General features: G+C 38.1%; 1 protein-coding gene across 1 annotated transcript in view; it reads left to right on the top strand.

The window, feature by feature from the left end:
• NALCN (sodium leak channel, non-selective) overlaps positions 1-21,183 on the top strand; it is a 297,953-nt gene that overhangs the window by 22,805 nt on the left and 253,965 nt on the right. Inside the window, exons 3-7 of the mRNA XM_040267414.1 lie at positions 2,046-2,228; positions 11,596-11,679; positions 12,943-13,082; positions 13,168-13,296; positions 20,007-20,161. Coding sequence (XP_040123348.1) covers positions 2,046-2,228; positions 11,596-11,679; positions 12,943-13,082; positions 13,168-13,296; positions 20,007-20,161 — 691 coding nt within the window. The remainder of the gene's footprint in view (positions 1-2,045; positions 2,229-11,595; positions 11,680-12,942; positions 13,083-13,167; positions 13,297-20,006; positions 20,162-21,183) is intronic.

Raw genomic sequence — 21,183 nt, 5'->3', positions numbered from 1 at the left:
ACTTTATATGTAGATGTAAGGAAAAAAATGATTTCTGTATAAATATATATGTGATGCATCTTAGACCGAAATAGGCATAATATCACTCATTAGTGATGAGTTAGAACTGTGTTGTTTCCATTGGTGTGTCTTCAGAGCCCAGTGTAATTTCCAACACGTAGTAGGTCTTTCCCATTCATGTTTAGGAAATTTTGAACAAAATGGAAAATAAAGCCGTCATTTTTTCTTAGCGTCCACCAGTACAGAGCTTTCCAAGACCTTCTGAAGAAGGTAGTTTTACAGATGTAGGCTCAGAAGACTAACTAGAATGATGAACGCTTAATGAGAATTCATTCTTTAAATTCATGATGGTTTTGTGGGAGAACTCATCTTTTGAGTCTCTTTTGTGTAATTAGATCCTTTGTATTGGAGGCCCAGATAGATCTAAATTTACACACGGTGTTTACTGAAGTGCTTCTTGATTGGCATGAAAAGTACATCAACTCTTAAAGTTAATCATCAGTGACTTATATGGTATGGAAATTAGTGGCATTATGTCTTCATGCAAATATTACAACTGTCAGGTTAATATTATAACCCACTCACCAGCCTACAGGTGTCTTGAGTCTCCTCAAATTTCTGACAGCCTTTTCTGTTTTCATCTTAGGTGGTTGTTAGCTTGTATGGCTTCAGAACCCATTGACTATGAAACTGAAACAGCTATTTTTTTCCCCACAGAGAGTATATTAAGGGATTAATATGACTGCATATATTATGTGTATATATATATAGGCTAGTCAATAGATAACACATTGAAATTATGTTTAGGAATCGTGTACTGATTTGTTAGTAATATTAACATGCAAATGCATTAATATTTTTTATCCTAGTTATTTTCATAAGAGATATCATATGGATGATTTATGTTCTACACTTATACACATGTATACACACACAGAAACATCTTTAACTTTTTAATTCCTTCTTTATGTTAGGATTAAGGAAAGACCTCAAACAGCAAATGCACTGCCAGCATTGCACAAAAATGTATTTTTTTGGCATTTTGGTGAGAGATATCTGAGCTAAATTTATATGAAACATGTTCTCAAAAATAAAGAGGAAGGTTCATTTATTATTAACTTTTGAAAATATAGGATGAGAGCAGATTTTAAAATATTTTTTCATACACATATGTTAGCATAAGGTAATAGAATGAAAGCCCTAAATATGGGAAGTGTTATATATCAGTTAACTTTAAGAAGCATCTAGGGTCTACTGGGATGAGCCCATGTGCTAGATTCCAGGGAAGACAGAATAAATATGGCCTTGGCGTCCAGGTGCTCACAGTACATAAAAAGTATGAAAGTAATAGCATATCAATTTTCTACAGATTTTAATTGAATGAGGCTCTATTGTGTCCTTATGTCCCAGTAAGTGTCAGGGGCTTTGGGGTAGTGTGACCTGGTTCACATTGAGGTGAGGTTTTATTAATGCAGGACCACAGACAAGCTCCTTAACCTTCCTGAGTCTTAGTGCTTCCATGTGGAAATTAGGCTGCTTTGAGAATTAAATGATGTAAAATATATTGAAAATATTTAGCACATTATCAGTATTTAATATGTTAGTTTTGTTTTTCCTTTTCTCCCTAGGTAACCCAAGTGTTAGTTGCTTAGTCATGTCCAATTCTTTGCAACCCCATGGACCGTAGCCTGCCAGGCTCCTCTGTCCATGGAATTCTCCAGGCAAGAATACTGGAGTGGGTAGCCATCCCCTTCTCTAGGGGATCTTCCCAGCCCAGGGACTGAACCCATGTCTTCTGCACTGCAAGCGTTTCTTTACCATCTGAGCCCACAGAAAAGGCCCCCTTTTCTCCCTAGTGGTAAAATATTGGGTTGGCCAAGAAGTTTGTTCAGAGTTTTCTATAAGATGTTACAGGAAACCCAAATGAATTTCTTGTCCAGCCCAATATTTCCAACTCAGTATTACATTTTCCAGATAGTGTGGTTCATAACACAGGTTTCAAACGTTTCATGGCATCAGATAGTAACTCTGGGCCGTCTCCACAGTGGGTTCACTCTCTGCTGCGCGTCTGTGCCATCATCAGCGTCATCTCAGTCTGTATGAACACGCCCATGACCTTCGAACACTACCCTCCTCTGCAGTACGTGACCTTTACCCTGGACACTCTGTTGATGTTTCTCTACACAGCAGAAATGATCGCCAAGATGCACATCCGGGGGATTGTCAAGGTGAGTGTTTCCATGTTATTTAAGCTCAAAACAAAAGCACACTGAATTCATTTAATGTTTTCATGTTAATTTCAGTCAAATAAAACATCTCTTTATTTTATCGATATTGAAGTCCTTTTAAGAGGGTATGATTCCAGATATTGGCGAAAACACGATATATTTAAGAGTATTATAAAAGTGAAGTCAATTGTGTAAGGCATAAAGTCTTGGAATATCTGAGAAGCAGCTACGTGGCCCCACCTCCAGCTTCCTGAAGGCCAGAGGAGGGTCTTTCATGCCACCTACAGGGTGATCATGCCACCTAACCTAAGGAGGCACCTGTTGATTTATGGAATGCAGAATAAGCGTTATATGTGATAAATTTGCAGTGTGATGATAATCAGGAGGATCTCATTTGCCTGAGGCATTCTAAAGATGTAAAGAGGTAAAAAGAGAGACTTGAAATGGAAAGGCATTCCAAGACTCTAAGACAAGAATGTGTAGCATGAAGTTGGTGCCATTGGGAGACAATAAATAAAGAAAGAAAAGAAAAAGAAATAAGAAAAGGAGGGAAATTTCTATCCTGGGATATCTCTTCCTCCTGTGACACTAACCTTTATAGAGGTTAAATGGAAATCCCAAATGAGCTTTTTGGCCAGCCCAATAATCTCATCTCAGTATTATAGATGATGTTGTCTCTAAAGTATTTTGATGGTTTAGTTGCTAAGTCATGTCTGACTCTTGTGACCCCGTGGACTGTCCATGGGATTCTCCAGGCAAGCATACTGGAGTGGGTTGCTGTTTCCATCTCCAAAAAGTATTTTAAGTTGTGCTATTTAGACAGTCAGTGGTATACTGAAACAGCAGAATGGGTGTTAGGGTTTGACAAATGAAAGTTTTGACTCAAATTAGGATTTGAGTCTTTTCATTTACTGGCTGTATAAACATCTCAAGGGAAGTAATTGTGATGGAGAAGAGCCTTATTTTGTATAACGTTTTTGAGAATTTAATGAGCCGATGCTTAAGATGTATTTATTGGGTCAACTTCATTGCTTCTTTTTACACATAATACATTGTATGCTGTCTTTAAAAGAGAGGAATCACTATCAATGCACTACTCTCATCATTTTTAACTTTTTAAAACATTTTATTAAGGACATTTTAAAATTTACATGAAAGTAGAGATTATAGTTGGAACGAATACCTATAACTCAACATCAGTAGTTATCAATACTTGCCCAGTTCTATTTCTTTTTAAGACAACTCTGAGAAATCAGATTATTTTAGAAACAACTTATGCATTGCCAACTGATAAAATCTTTTTTTCTAAATATTGCGTTGGACACAGTTAGCAATAATTTCTTACTGTAGGCCAATATGCAATCCGTATTCATGATGCCCCACTTGTCATGAGTATTTTCTTTTAGAGTTAACTTCTTTGAGTCATGACTCAAGCTGCACAAGATGTATTTTTTCAGGTTTGAAGTTTGAATATCTTATCATGTTAAGGGATTAAACATAAATTTCAACTTTTGAGAGTTGTATCATGAACAGCTTTTACATTTTGTTGAATGATTATTTTTCCCCTTGACTCATAATAGTGTGGTTTTCCTAGTAATCAAACCATCCTTACATTCCCAGAAAAACCTGGCTGGGTCATAACAAGTTTTGTTCTGTTTTAATGTACTATTTCATTATATTTGTTATTACTTTTCTTATTAAATTTTGTTTAATCTCTATCAGGCTTGATATTAGCTATTCAGTATATATATATATATGCTATGTATATGTACTTTTGTCCTCTAAAATAATCTGAAACTGTTTTAGCTTGAAACATTTGATAGAAATCTCCTGTGAAACCATTTTATCCTAGTACTTTTTTGATGGGACTCCCTTTCTTTAAATTGGTTTGTTTAGACTTGCTTGGTCTTTACTTGATGAAATAAATTTTTTTAAAGAAATTGTCCACCATTAAGTTTAACTTATTAACAGTGAATGTTTACAATGTACTGATTTCCAACTAAAATATTTGTACAGCTCTTTTCAAAAGTGAAAATTTGTGAAGAAAAGTGTAACCTGATGCTTAAAATAGAACATGATTTACACATATACTTTATTTGGGTCGATAGACTCAAATCCTGTGTCCCTGGAAAGGCTAATCTTCAGGGAGAAAATAGGGACGAGAAGGTGGTGATGCACTTAACACTTACCAGTTGTTAAGGAGATGAAGAATGTAAGCACAAGATTTAGCCCCCAAGAACTGTGGAGCCGTATGCACACCCTACCTTTTGCAGGTTGTGGACAATGGCAGTGTTTCCATTGCATACATGCAGATACACAATAGTGGTTCTTCTAGTTATACAGGGACTGGGGCAAGTATTTTTGCAAATGTGCATAGTGAACATTTGTATGGTGAGAATTCAGATAGTGAGAGATCAGTATTTTGTGGAAAATGCTCTAATAGTAGTCTGAAAAAGTTATAGGGGAAAGGGGGCACCAAAAAATAGTGACAAAATCTGTTTGGGGCTGCCCAGAAAAGTCTTGAATAAAGCCAGTGTTGAAGTCTTGTCTTGAAGGATAAGGAGGTGGTGGGCTATGGCGGGTGTCATGGGGAGGGAAGTAAAGGATTTCACAGAGAGAGGAAAGCAATGCTCTGAGACACACAGCCTTGGAACAGACTGGAGCCTTGGGGTGCTCTGCGTAGTCATAGTCAGGAGTAGCAGATGGTATGCCCAGGGAACAGCCGGGGAGGACCCTGGGAAGGGAGACCAGCTGCATCTCGGAGGACCATGCAGCCTTGTGAGGAGCTCAGACTTCCTTCTGTGGTCAGTTAAGAGGCATGGGGGATCGGAGTATGAGTGACATAGTTTGATTTGTATTTGAGAAGTTTACGGTGGAGATCACACACTCCATGCATTGCAGGAGAGAGAAACTGAAGCACAGAGTCCTTCCGGCAAAAAATGTCCTTCGAAAGTTTCATTAGAGGCATGTATCTGCTTGAAGGATTTCACATCTCTTATAACATTTCCCAAGCCTGACTATATCTGCCAATTAATTTTCACTCCCCGATCATTTGTTTCTAATTGACTCTCCCACGAATTCCTGTTCTGAGAAGCATTGTAGCTCAACCAAATCCCTATGGGCAAAAATAAAGCATTGAGGTGATATATGTTTGTGTTTTTGTGAAGCATTCCATGTGGTGCAGGCTGTGAAGTCTTCAGACAATTCTCAGTTGTCTATTTTTCATCTGGCAACAGACCTGGCTAAAAAGTAGCATGCGTCCTCTGAGCATTGTTGAAGTAATAAATAATAATGCTAAGACACAGTGACAGATGGGCCCTGAGAATGCAGAACAATAAATCATGTGCTTATGAAACTACACCCATGCATATTGTTTGTGACTGCAAACTATATCCCTATGAATGTCTTCAGGTAAATGTGTTTGTTTTCTCTGCTTGTTAAATCCTTGCATAGCAATTTAAGTTCCTCTCTTATACTGTATAATTGATTGGCAGCCTCCAAGTGTTTACCTTTATAAAGATTGATAGACAGCTCTTGAATAACTCATCTCCTCAGGCACCAGCCTGCTGATTTCTGCCCACAACTCAAGCACTCTCTCCTCTTCAATTCTTGTTGATGCAACAAGCAAATTAAAAAACCTTTCTTTCATATTTGGAGACATTACAGTTTCTCAAGTACCAATGGGCCTTCATGTGTGTTAGATTCTGTTTCCATATTTTGGAAGCAGGGGGGAGGGACAATTTCTTATTTGCAAGTATTATAACTTGAACATGAATACAGTAGGATTTTAAAAGGATCTGGACATACTGATACATTGAATCGTAGCACCATTTAACCAGTTATGGTGAAGAGTCTATGAAAATACAAACTGAAAAAGAGACAATGAGTTAAACGTATCAGACACAAAGTGCAACATGAGATTATGTTACTGAACCAAACTTGGGTCTATTCACCTTCACCCAGTAAGGCCGATCTGCTGACACGGGGTTGTGGTCAAGGCAAGTACAGTGTTTATTTCAGAGCCCAGCAAGGAGTATGGGCAGCTAATACTAAAAGGACCCAAACTCCCAGAAGGGTTTCAGAGAAGGGATTTTAAAGGTCAGATGAGCAAAAGGTCAAGGAGTGCATGACCAGCTCATGGAGCTGCTGGGGTGGTAACTACCTTCTGGGTCCAGCTAGTCTGGGTCTAGGTGCTGGTGGTCAGCATGCCGTTAACTTCTTTCACCTTGTGGGATTTTAGTAACTGCAAAACAACTCAAGGATATGGCTCAGAATTTTATCTACAGCCCTGGAAGAGGAATTACAGGTCCTTGACTTTGTTTTATGGTTCAGCTATTATTTGGCCTTATTAAACTGTTTTTCTATGTTTCTATATTTTCTCACTTTCCTGATTGAGTTTGCTCTTTAGAACTCCAGGAAGGCCTAAGAGGTTAGAGCTTTTGTACAAACAAAATGTGGGGGACACAGCGGGGTCCCCCTTATCTTCAGTTATACTTCAAAGCGCCAGGTTTCAGAGCCTGTATTCTGTTCATGAAAATGTATTTTGTCCTTACGGAGCCTTAGTGAGTATTGATGATGATCGATATGATTTCAATTTCAATTCAGTCATATTTGCAATCTCATTATATGCAGAAATTATATAAACCTTGTGCTGCTGTGCTTAGTCATGTCTGTTTTGTGACTGCATGGACTGTAGCCCACCAGGCTCCTCTATCCATGGAATTCTCCAGGCAATGCTATTTCCTCCTCCAGGGGATCTTCTCCATCCAGGGACTGAACCTCTGTCTCTTGCATCGCCTGTTCTGACACTCAAATTCTTTACCATGGTACCACCTGGGAAGCCCATATTAAATTTTGACCCAATTCCTATTTACATGGCATGTCAGCTTTGCTGATTCAAACTACACTAATCTGAGAAATATGCAAAAATTATCTAATAATTTCATCTGTGATCTTTCATGATTATTCAGGAGAAGAGTCTTAACTTTAAGGTATTACCTTTCAATGTACTACATCTTTCTCTTTTTGCTACAAAGAATCATTCCTTTAAAGGTACAGTACTAGTAGTTTCAGTGAATGGACAGATGCACGGATGCATTCATGAAGCATAAGCATTGACTTCTTACTGGCTGCATTGTAATCTGCTGCTGCGACTACTGCTGCTAAGTCGCTTCAGTCGTGTCCAACTCTGTGTGACCCCATAGACGGCAGCCCGCCAGGCTCCCCTTCCTTGGGATTCTCCAGGCAAGAACACTGGAGTGGGTTGCCATTTCCCTCTCCAATGCATGAAAGGGAAAAGGGAAAGTGAGGTCGCTCTACAGAGGCTCCATAGATGTGGTTCATATGCTTGTCTCATCATTCATTTAATATGATGGTGCAAGGTAGTGGGAATACCGCCTGAAATTGTCTAAAGTTTCAAGATACTATTAATCTTCAGAGCAAACTCAAACGTTGACAGTGGAGTGGAAGATAGACCTTTTTTAAAAAATACAGCACCAGAGAATATGTTTAGAGAAGATTTAAGTAGGAAACCCAAACTACAGGAACTAAAATATAAGTTAATTAAATAGCTAGGTGGGAGTTACAAAGTACTATTCTTTCCATTACACGGTGTGAACCTTATTTATATACATGAGCTGAGTTGCTGGTGGTTGCATGATATAGGAGCAAAAGCACTGATTAGAGTGGGCCGTGGTCGGACCAAAGCCTGGAGGAGAAAATTGACATAGACTGCAGGGAATTTTTCAGGAAGACAGAAGAGCATGCAGAACAATGAATGCTAAAGGGCAAAAGGTTAAAAAAAAAAAGATGGGAAAAATCTGAGTGTGATTGGCCTTTGTATCTCGGATCACTATTACACAGCTCAAAGGTTTTTATAAATATTGAATGACTCCTCGAAACCGAAACCAAAAAATACTGTGTAAAACTTCTGTTCAGTGGATTATTTCATGTTTTCTACCAGGCAAGTTAAAAGAAGCTAGTTTTAATTGACCATTCCATGCAATCTAGAGTGTGGTGGTCTTGTTGGGACAGGCAGATACACTCTGAATTTCTGGAACATCCACCACAGAGAACATTCCAGATAATTCAACTCAAATGACTTCATAATTCAGAAATATATTTCTGTATTATACAGTAGAACTTTTTTTGCTAAAGCAGTTTTCATGAGGTCATTAGAAGTTAGAATGTGCTTGCACTGTTGCTGTTCAGCGGCTAAGTTGTGTCGGAGTCTTTGCAACCTCATGGACGGCAGCACTCCATGCTTTCCTGTCCTTCACTATCTCCCAGAGTTTGCTCAGATTCATGTCCATTGACTCAGTTGTGTGTTTGCATGCTTTTGTTTTATTTGGAAACCAGCCGGAACTTCTAAAATGACTTAAAATAATCCATCCTTTGATAGAGTTCAAAATATACTCTTAAGTCAGCTTTTCAACATCAACTTCCTTAACCTATAAATCTATATAGTAAATAAAAATTCAGCCAACTCTGTTACTGATGACTTTACATTGTAAATTTGTGAGGCTCATATTTTTCAAATTTGACTTTATTCACACCAGCTGAGTGATTTTTGCTAATGCTAGAATTTTCACCTTTTAAAAAAGTTAGCTTTGAAAGATCTATTTTAAAAATGTAACACATGGCCATTAGTCAAAAGGCATATGTATGGATAGTCTGGAAAAATTATGTCTCTTTTCCACCTTTGGCTCCTTGCCACTCTGTTCCCCTCCCTGGGAAATACCATTATTTATCCTCATTTTTTATATTTTAAATAACCCTCAATATAATGAAAAGCTCTCAACTTGTATCTAATTGAATATAATTTGTTACTAAGGCAAATTATGAGCAACAGGAGGTTAACTGTAGTGATACTACATGAAACGTTTTTTAAATTTTAAAACAGGAAAAAAATACTATTTGGGAAAAGTCTTATATAAACTTATCTTATTTGAGTACTTGTGTACCCAATTATCTATAATTATTAATATTCTCTTTCTTGGCTAACATTTACATTTAATTGTTCCTATTTTAAAATAGTTCTCTGCTGAGCCTCATAAAATTTCTGTGTTCATTTTGGAATTATTTTACATTTTTAAAACAATCACATTTATGCCTAGTTCTTAAAATAAAGATCAAGTGATATTTTTTCACTTTTTTGCTCAACATATAAGTAAAGAACATATTTGTTTAATAAAAGTTGATTTGAAAATATATACTTTAATTTTTCTGTATGCATGCATGCATGCTAAATTGCTTCAGTTGTGTCCAATTTGTTACAACTCTATGGACCATATTCCCACCAGGCTCCTCTATCCTGGGATTCTCCGGGCAAGAGTACTGGAGTGGATTGCAATGCCCTCCTCCAGGAGATCTTCCTAACCCAGGAATCAAACCTGCATCTCTTACGTCTCCTGCATTAGGAGATGGGTTCTTTACCACTAGCGCCACCTGGGAAGCCCATTTTTCTGATAACACTTATCAAAATAGAATATATGTGCATTTTACATTTTTTTAAAAGTAACTGAGAATATAAGTTACATAAGGGCAGGTGTTTTTGTTTTATTCAGTTCTGTTATCACTAGTGCCTGAATGCCACCTAGAGCATAGAAATGTTCTATTTACTGAGAGAATGAATTAACAGATTTGTTCAATATGTCAAACAAAACTTAAGGGAAATTCCAAAGTACAACTTAAACATTTGTATTTTATTATCTTTTAGGATGGTAGTCAAAATGAGACTCATTTTATATTGGTTATATTGTCTATATTTAGTTTTACAATTAATTCATATTTTAAGTTGTGCAGTGTACAAGGCAAATTTAATGCTTATGATAGAAGATTCCTCATGAGATACTGAAGACAGCTATATTATCCCTTAATTATTTTCTCTATACTTAACATGCACATATGTGAATACATAACCAGTAGCATTTTATGATATAGTTTTTTATCTTCTTAAGATATGATCATATGATGATCATAACGCTAATTTAATAGGTCATTGTCCTGTTAATCACCCAAACCCCAAGTTTGCTTTTATAACTCTTGTGGGTCTTCTGGAGTACACACCAAGTCTGGTTGATTCTTGTGCCAGTGGTAAAATTATCTGTGCATTCATTTGAGAACTAGCATTGTTTTCTCTTAACTCTCCACAGGATTAATTTTCCCACCATAATTATAACTTTATTATAAATTAGTTGGCCTTATGTATAGTATTAACTGGGTGTGTACTTAGCCATATATCTACACAAGATGTGTGTGTATAGTTGGTGTGTTTGTGTGTGGGTGTTTCACTCAGCATTATACATCCTCTTATAAAGTACATGCTTACCCAGTGCTAACTAAGCTGGGCTTAAACTTCATATCTGAGTCATATAACTTTCATTAAGTGAATTATCATTCATTAGCTTTAGATTTGCAAACAACAAATTATTTCTGGAAACCTCTGAAGGAAACCTTCTGACAATCTATTTGTTACTCCTGGTGGAAGGTTCTCAAAAGTACGTTATTTTCCTAAATATCCTGCAACATATTTTACCATCTTATTGAAAGTCTTGGTCTTCTGTTCCTATTTTTATTTTCTAAACAATTCACTCGGTAACCATGTGCTGGATTCAGAACTGAGTTTCACAGATTACTACAGAACTAGTGACTTAATTGTGCAGTCCTGAGCAAGCTATTGAAGGCTTTCTTTCTAGTTAAAGGTTTCCAATTCCAACCTCACAGGGTGTACTGTTTTGTTATTTGAAAGGAAAGTTTTTTCCTAAAAGTCCCATTTTATAAAAATAATGCATTCCAGTGTTTTAGAATAGACTCACTGTTAAAAAATGAAAGTAGCATGCCTTCTTTATCTCTTTTATACTTATAATCCCAGTTAAAGTCAATATATGTTTATTTCAAAAATGAAGGCACATTTCTTCATCTTCACCTCTAATTCAGTTCAAGGTGAATTACTGGTAACTCTCTACTGACGACAGTTGTTCCCAGAAATTCAAAGTCCTTCACTGACCACTGTATCCTCTTGGTTCTTGTAGGAAGAGTTGGTTTTAGGACCTGAGCTGCTTATTAAGTAGGATGACCTCTGGCTTCTTATGTGGTAGAATCTATGTGGCTAAGAGTAAAAATTCTCTTTGCATGAATTTAAAATTTTACATGCACAGTTCTGCAGTTACTTGTGTTTTAGAAATTATTTTCCTCATATATAATGTCATTTAAAATACGGAAAGACTTTCCTTTTGAAAGTCTGTTCAGTTATGATACAAAAATTGTAGGTAGCTTATATCAAATTAACACTTGATTATTCCCTCCACAGATGTTTTTTGGAAATTATTTATTTTGTCTGATAACGCCATGTGAAATTTATTTTTAGGGGGATAGTTCCTACGTGAAAGATCGCTGGTGTGTTTTTGATGGATTTATGGTCTTTTGCCTTTGGGTTTCATTGGTGTTACAGGTAACTAAACACTTTTAACTTACAAGGGTATATTTTCCAAAATGGGCATTATTTTGCATTGAAAATCTAAATTGATATATTAAAGAATATATATATGTGTGTGTGTGTGTGTGTGTGTATATATATATATAATGTGATTGGGTAATTGTCTAGAAACACTTTTAATGTTTATTGATTTTTAAAAGCCTAACATTTTTAATCATCATCAGTCAGATGTTTGAATTATTTTTCAATCAGAAATAAAAATCAGTACCATACAAGATTATTTCTCATTAAACAGATATTAGAAATATATTCATTGAAATAAAGGAAAAGAACATGGAGTGAGGTTTCTGTATTTGTAGAATAAAAATTTGAATTAAAAAATCAAAAGTCCAGTCTTTTTAAGTGACTAAATTGTCACTAAAATTAGCTAAAATAATATAAATACATTGGGGTATATGTTGGTTAGCATAAATAGTGTATTGGAAATGGAAAATTCCTTACTTTGAGAAACGGGGAACATATCTTAAAAAGGCCTGAAGGAGAGATTTTATTAAAAACAGTATAATTCATTCCCAGGCACTCATTCAGGCTTGATTTTGTATTTAATTCAAATTTAATTCATTAAAAAATTCAGAATAAAATAAATTCATCCTCCATCCCAGAAACGCATCATGGTTCGTATTGATAAGCTGTTCTTATTTTCATAAAGCTCACGTCTCTAACAATTAATTTTATCTTGCATATTAAATGTGTTCTTTTCCATTTAGTAACTATTGTAGGATTGACAAACATTTTCTAATTATCCTCTTGCCTCTGCTGGTAAATGGAATTCTTTTTCATAATATTTTTATTATCCCTTTCTCCATTAATCTATGTTCTAAATACTCGAAAAGTTCCACCAAAGACTGTTAGTAGTGAGGAAAACTTGGCATACTTACTCCATTTTTGTATTTAAAACTGTGCCTTGATGAATCATTTAGGAAATGAACAAGATTAATGACACTTTCATTCATTCATGTATTTGTTTCTCTTAAGAGAGCTATAGCTTCAAAATATACTCCAAAGAAAGTTATTTTTGGTGGATGATAATGTGGGAGCATAGCTCAGGGTTCACGTATGACGTCCTGTGATGCCCTCTGTGTGTATCTTCACTGCAAGCCGTGCTATGACGCCATGTAATGCTGTTTTTGCTATGTGTCGTGCTGTGTAATGCTGTTTGTATATGTCCTGACTACACGCAATGCTGTCTGAGTTGTCTGTTCACCTCTGAATTTGCAGGTATTTGAAATCGCTGACATAGTTGATCAGATGTCTCCTTGGGGCATGTTGCGGATCCCACGGCCACTAATTATGATCCGGGCATTCCGGATTTATTTCCGATTTGAGCTACCAAGGACCAGAATTACGAATATTTTAAAGTAAGCACTGCTTTTACATAAATTAAGGGGAAATGTTTATGACATTTTTTGGGTAAGTTTTACCTACTTTATTTTTTCCTCCTAGGCGATCCGGAGAACAAATATGGAGTGTTTCCATTTTCCTCCTTTTCTTTCTGCTTCTTTATGGCATTTTAGGAGTTCAGATGTTTGGGACATTTACCTATCACTGTGTAGTAAATGACACGAAACCAGGGTAAGTTTATCTACTAACTGTATTTTAACCTAGTGATTTACAAGGATGTTTCTGCAGTTTTCATGCAAAAAACCTGTGTCTCAATTGTATTTGTGTGCTCTCCATGGTCTGTGTTACAACTGGGCGACTAATACACACACATACATACAAAGATGTTATTTGTAAAAGCCCAATTTGGTAATACTCCAGGCTTCCATCAACAGGTAAATGGATTAACAAGTATATCTATACGATGACTGTGAAAGTGTTAGTTGCTCAGTCGTGTCCAACTCTTTGCAACCCCATGGACTGTACCCCACAAGGCTCCTCTGTCCATGGAAGTCTCCAGGCAAGAGTATTGAAATGGGTAGTCATTCTCTTTCCCAGGGGATCTTCCTGATCCAGGGATCAAACACGGGTCTCCTACATTGCAGGCAGATTCTTTACCGTCTGAGCCACTAGGGAAGCCCACTTATAGTAACTACTGTTTGGCAATTAAAAAAAAGTATGAGATATTGATATTCAAAATATCTTGGGTGAATCTCAAGATAATTCTGTTGAGTGAAGAACCTAGAAGAAAAAGTACATATTCTCTGATTTCCTGTATGTAGGATTTTAGAAAATGCAGACTTATCTATGACAATGAAAGGAAATCATTGCTTGCCTGGGCGTAAGGGTTGGAGTAGGAATAAGAGATGATGAAAGGGCGCTAGAAAACCCTGGGGATTGGTCAGTCTGTTCATTATGTTGATTGTGGTTCTGTGTATACGTCAAGATTTCTCAAGCTGTTCTTTTTAACATGGAGAGTTTATTGCATGTCAAGTATTTGTTATTGTCGTTGTTACTGCGACTATTTAGAAATGTTTCAGCGTGAAGTAGAAATCTGATTTTCTTCATATCCCCACACTACTTACTGTGTGTCATTACTCACAGTATTAAATCCTGCCTGTCTCACTTGCTAGCTCCCTGTCTATGTTTGGGTCTGTAGCTGTGGTCTCTCTTCTGCTTGATGGGCCTATCTAATGATCCCCTCATCAGTATCACGCTCTGGACCCAGTTAAACACTAACGTGTCTGTACGCCTGAGGTCACCTGTCCGGGCCCCAGCCTCACTGCGCGCTCAGGACTCTGTTCTCTACTTCTTATAGGCATGGAAAGCCAAGCTCTTGGCTACTAAGTCCTTGGTCCTCGTTGATACCATCGTTTAATCAACTCGTGTGTTTCTCTCTTTCTAGTTCTTGCTTTCCTCTTCATGTTTTCTTCATGTTTGTTTTCTTTCTTACAAGCCCAGGTGTGTGTGTGTGTTCAGTCGCCCTATTGAAGTCATGGTTAATGATATATTATATTTAGATGGATAAAAACATTATGGCAGATTGATGAAGAAGCAGAAATGAAGAAAAGGACAGAGGAAGAAAGGCAAGCTGCTAAATAAAAGCAACAAAGGAGAAATGGGTAAAAAAAATAGACAAGCCACGTTAAAAGTGGAGAAAAGCAATGAATTAGTACAAACACAGGATAGGAGAGTTGAAGGAAGTGGTGAGTGACGGTTGACTCGTGTGGGCGAGGGAAGAGATGCATAGAGGGAAACCTGTGGGTAGGTTTCTTTTTAAGTGCATGTGGGATGCAGAATGTGTCTAGATTGTTCCATGAATGAATATGAAGGTGGAAAAAGATATCATGTGGGCAGGAGACAATAGAGGAGAAGGGAGGGGAAGTAAGCTTCTGGGTGAGGACGTGGCTGTGTGCTAACAGCAGTGAATTCAGGAGCCTGGTTTAAAGGTCTCATTTTTGTTCAGATTGAAAGGCAAGACTTCTCAAATGTGTTAACCCAACTAGGAGATTAGGCATCATACTACAAACTTAACTTTGACACAGAGAATAGACTACAAATAGGAAAGACGGGTGTGAGTATTATCTGAATTCATGGCCCCTGAATCACTCAGTAAGTCCTCTCAGCCAGCTCCACGCTGTACTCGGGACTCAGAGACGGATGTCTGAAAAAAAAAAAATAAAAGACTTCTCATATTCTGACTCTTAGCTCCAGCTCATTACATTATCCTTAAAAAAAAAAAAAAAGTGTACTGTTAAAAATCTCGTACGTGTTGGCAGACTTTTCAGCTACTTGAGACATAACAGTGGTGGGGAGATGTCTGCATTTTTCCTTCTTGGATTTGTGTTATCAAATCTGTGCAGTCGCATTATGCACACACCCATGTATTTTGCCTTCTCTTTACGTGATTCTTCATTTACTGTTTGAGAAGACATGTAACTGGCCACACGGTTTCATGAGCAGTAATACTCATAAAAACAGTTTTCAGAAGTTGGATGACTTATTTCAAGGACCAACCATTTATGCCATTTTTTCTTTTGTATTTTCTGTTCAGTATTAACTGAGTTTTAAAACTCTGACTCTCAAGAAGAAAATTTGTTGATACCATTTACCATCTCCAGCCTAGACATTTAATTTGCTTTATTTTTAGAGACTCAAACCACATCCAGAGTCAGAATGAAACACATACAAATCCCAACTGAAAAGAATTTCCCAACTTTTTGTGTCCTTTTGTTGCCTCTTAACTAGGAATTTCTCATAAACACCTCTGAGTCACAGACACTAAGCTCTACGGTATGATGCCCTGCTTCCAGAGATCAGAGTTGCCAGGTGCTGTCACGACCTCATTTCTCTTCGGCGTTGTCTTTTAACAGTTGTTCCAATCTCTGCTTAATTGATTTGCACACATGGTAGCCAAATAACAGGACAGCTTTCAGGCAGAGATATGTCTGTTCAGAGACCTGTATGTCCTAGGTTTCAAGGCTGACCTCTGGAATTGATTATGTTAATCTGTGAAGCAGACAGGGCAAATAAAGCAGGAACTCAGTCAGTACCTGCAGTGTTGCTTTTGAATGGACCCAGTTTCTTGTAAAGCAGATAGATGGGCATCTCAGCTGTGTCCTCTATAGCAGGGGTCCTCAACCTCCTGGATCTAATGCCTGATGATCTGACGCAGAGCTGATGCAGTAATAATAGAAATAAAGCGGACACGATAAAGGTAATGTGCTTGAATCATCCCCAAACTTCCCCCTCCACCTCCCGGTCCATGGAAAAATTACCTTCCATGAAACTGGTCCCTGGTGCTGGAACGGTGCAGTACTGCTTCATTTATCACAGTACTGGTAAAGCTTTAGCTTCTTCTCCAGTAATGAATGGTGACCTAAGGCAGTTATGGAACAAATAATGGGATTTGACTAAGCAAGACAGTTCCTATCCTAAAGAGAGTTAAGAAGACCAGTGGCCTGTGGCGGAAACAGGTATTGCAAACTGCCAAATGTGATGGCAGAAATCCCCCTGAAGCTAAAAGAGGAACATGTAAGAAGGAGCTGCTAGGTGAAATAGAACAGATGAAGATTTTCCTGACACCTTGTTATCATTCCTGAGAAAGGAGAGAAATTTATTCATGGCTTGGTATCTAATAATGACATCTCATCCCCAAGAATGAGATAATTAGAAAAAGCAAGGAAACGTAAACGTTAAGCATATAAAAGTTTACTGTGCAGAGAGCAAGATTCAACCAGGAGCTCGGGTTAATGTTTGTAATGACTGAACCATCCTCTTTGAGACCAGAAGGTAGGGGACCACACGTCACAGGCACCCTGGACTGTTCTGGTTCTTCCCTGCTGCTACAGAGTAATTATGGATTACCTCCTTTGGGACTTAAGGAGAATCTCAGTTATGGACAGTTCATTTCATGGTTCCCCCATCCAGTGGGCTTTCCTGGTGGCTCCGATTGTAAAGAATCTGTCTTCAATGCAGGAAACCTGGGTTCGATCCTTGGGTTGGAAAGATGCCCCTGGAGAAGGGAATGGCAGCCCAATCCAGTATTTTTGCCTGGAGAATTCCATGGGCAGAGGAGCCTGACAGGGCTACAGCCCATGGGGTCACAAAGAGTTGAACCCAACTGAGTGACTCAAACACATCCATCCTACAGGATACTTTTGGTCTTCCTGGTGGTCAGATGGTAAAGCATCTGCCCACAGTGTGGGAGACCCAGGTTCGGTCCCTGGGTTCGGAAGATCCCCTGGAGAAGGAAATGGAAACCCACTCCAGTATTCTTGCCTAGCGAATCCCACGGGCAGAGGAGCCTGGCAGGCTACAGTCCATGGGGTCAGAAAGAGTTGGGACACGACTGAGTGACTTCACTTTCACTTTCCATCCAGTGGCAGCTTTTAAGACTTGGTGGTTTTTTATAAAATATCACTAAGACCAGAGATGATATAAAGTTGGATTTGGGGGTAGTTTGCTATACTAGCCCAAATAAAATTTAAGTATTCCTTTTAGAGCACTTAGAAAATAAGTGAACGGTTGTTTTATCAACTCTGTTCACAAAACAATGAGATTTTTTTAAAAACGGAAAAATCAGAAGAATTAAAGACAGAAACATGTTGAAACTTAAGAATATTAATTTTTAATTTCCATGGACTTTATCAAGAGAGGATTTTGTACAATATGTAAAATCATAAGTGCCTCAGATTCATGCAAAGGACTGTGAAGGCTTCTTGACTTATATTTAAACAGTTTTTGAAAAGATGATGAAAGACTACTCTGTTTAACTTACAGGATTCATGCCGAGGTGTCTGCCAAGTGGGAGGTATAAGAACAAGTTGGGATATTGGAAATATTTTCTTTATAATGTTTAAGAAATAAAAGTACTCTGATGATATATGTACAATAGATTTCTAACTAAATTAATAGCAATGGTTATGGAGCACCTATTATATTGCAGATATTTTGCTTATGTAACTCCTTTTTTAGAACAAATCTTACATCTTCTGCCAATGCAGGAGATATAATAGATGTGGGTTCTATCCCTGTGACGGGGAGATCTCCTGGAGGAGGGCATGGCTACCCACTCCAGTATTCTTGCCTGGAGAATCCCATGGACAGAGGAGCCTGGTGGGCTACAGTCCGTGGAGATCACAAGAGTTGGACATGACTGAAGTGAATGAAGCGACTTAGCACCCATCTCTGCAAGAATTTGAAAGAAGGGGAATTAACCGACATGTGTGCTTAAAGTCATATCTTTCTGACACTACCAAGTGGTGATTTCCAGTTAGAGCCTTTTCCTTGGGGTTTGGTTGTGGGTGTCCAAAGGACCAGCGTAAAATGTGGCAGTTGTTTAAACATTCCCTGAGATGTGTGGATTCTCTGGGTTGCCACTAATGAAGAGCAGAATCCTAAAGGAATAAGCATAGGTTTTGTTCTCACTGAGACAAAACCGAACCAGGCATGGTGTGTGTGTGGTGTGTGTGTGAGTAAAATTATGTATGTCTTTATAGGAATTTGTGTATATGCTCGTGCGTGTGCCTGGTGGCCTCAAGCAGCTAAGGGATCGTGTGGTTAGGCATCAGACTTTCGAGAAAACATGCTATAAAAGGGGCAGGAAGCAGAAAAATGAATTTAGGAAGATACTGAAGAAAAGAAATGTGACCCAACACATCTGTCTCAGTGTGGCCATAAGCAGAGGAGACTGAGACTGTCCTCAGGCTGGTCCCCATTTAGAAACACTGATGTAGTGGGAAATGACTATACTAAAATCAAGGGCTTATAAGACTTGTGAATTCTCTAAGCTAAACTTGGGCCCCCTATATGAGCCCTGTCACTTGTCTCAGGTAGCAGCTACTTGGGGCTCATTTTAAGGGCAGCCCACAGTGGGATTCCATATTCACCATTCCGGTGGTTATCTCTATTCACTACCAAGAAAAGCATTGCATATCTAAATCCTTCACATCAACTTAAAGTCCAGTTTATCCTCCAAAAAGATGAAAGGGAGTTATATCACCAGTCATCTAAAAAAACCCTCATATTATTTCCAGAGCTAAATCCCTGCATAACCTCTCCCCGTCCAGTGTGATGCCTTTAGTTCCTTCAGTCTCGCCTTGCTTATCTGGTTTTCTGTCTAAACTGCACATCTGACAACCCAGAAGAAGGCTGAGTGTCATTTCTGAGGCTCACATACAGTACTTTTGTACCATATGGAAAATGACTGTCATCATTAGCTGTTGCTTAGAAGCAGAGAAGTAACATTTGTGGCCACAGTAGGAGAAGGATTTGTGAATATCACAGAATCCCCAGACAAGTTTACATGCCTTGCAAATCTGCAGGAAAATTCCTTCCTTTACTTTTCTGGGTCTTGGTCTTTTATGACAAAAACCATCATGGTAATAATGCTCTTATAAAGAGCTTTGTGCGGACTTAGAGAACTTGTGGTTACTGGAGAAGGATGCAGGGAACGGATAGTGAGGGAGTTTGGGATGGCTATGTGCACACTGCTATTAACATATTTTAAATGGATAACCAACAATGTCCTACTGTATAGCACAGGAAACTAATGTCATGTGGTAGCCTGGATGGGAGGGGAGTTTGGGGGAGAATGGACACAAGTATATGTGTGACTGAACCCCTTTGCTGTCCACCTGAAACTATTACAACATTGTTAATTGGCTCTACTCCACTATAAAATAAAAAGTGTAAAAATAACATAAAGAGCTTCTGTGTGGCTGAATCTCATGTCATTTGAGAATGTTCAATATGGCCTTAATGTGGTACACACCATTCATGAATCAGGAATCTTAAATCTGAGTCCACATACAGCAAGTATTAATGAAGAGTGATTACATTATGCATTGTAATCAACACACTTGTTGAAAATGTCAAATCCTTTTTTGTGTTGTTTGCAGAAATGTAACCTGGAACAGTTTAGCCATCCCAGATACACACTGCTCCCCAGAACTGGAAGAAGGCTACCAGTGCCCCCCAGGATTTAAATGCATGGACCTCGAAGATCTGGGACTTAGCAGGCAAGAGCTGGGCTACAGTGGCTTTAACGAGATAGGTCTGTCTTACTGATAAAACACCTTTTCCGTTTCTATTTTACAATGTTTATGAAATGAAGACAGTAGTTACATAATTGGTAGTTTATGTTCAGACTGTGTATAGGATTTAAGAAATGCAATTGCAAATTTTAATATATTCTACCCTACAGTCCATAATATACAGCCTGTTTCCATATAGATATGCAATAATACCTATATAGAGTTAAATATCTCTTCAGTTGTTAATTATAGGATTTAAAAATATTTGTTGATCAAGGTTCAGGGTTCTTGACTCAAAGAACCCCTTGAATCAACAGGACTTGGTTTTCTTCCACATTTAACTAGTAGGCAAGGTAAGTCTTAAATAATTGGAATACTAGACATTGATGAGTACGTGAGAGCTGAAAAGTAACTCTGGGAACAGAAGACAGCTAATGAAATACTTAGTGAATGTGCATCAGCTATGTAATAGAAATATGAGGAATGCTTGCATGCAAATACAATGTGCTCAAATGTGTACATTTATTTGTGGCTTGTCCTGTTAAGTCCTGAAATGTGCCATCACACACAGACTTGGCATCTGGCGTTCAGTTGGTATCACTGCATTTGTTACAATTCCATGCATGTTGTGCATATTTCAATATTGAAACAAAAAAACCATGGAATTCTAAACACATACATTATGCTCTGAAAATTTGTCCTAGTCGGTTTAGGCAACCACAGCAAAATATCATAGATTGGGTGGCATAGACAACAGAAATGTGCTTCTCCCCAGTCTGAAGGCTGTAAGTCTGGATCAGGGTGCAGCATGGTCAGCTTTGATGAGGCCCCTCTCCTTGGCTTGCAGTCTTCTCTCTGTGTCCTTATGTGAGGGGTTGAGTGGGGGCAGAGAAAGAGATGAGGAGAGAGAGAGGGAGAGAAAGTCCTCTGGTCTTTTCTTATAAGGGCACTAATCCCATCATGGGAACCCCACCCCTCATGACCTGGTCTAAACCACATCACCCTCTGAAGTCCCCACCTCCTAATATCATCACAATGGGGA

This window comes from Oryx dammah, unplaced genomic scaffold (assembly GCF_014754425.2).
Source record: "Oryx dammah isolate SB20612 unplaced genomic scaffold, SCBI_Odam_1.1 HiC_scaffold_24, whole genome shotgun sequence".
Lineage (NCBI taxonomy): Eukaryota > Metazoa > Chordata > Mammalia > Artiodactyla > Bovidae > Oryx > Oryx dammah.
This window is presented reverse-complemented; position numbering and strand designations above follow the sequence as displayed.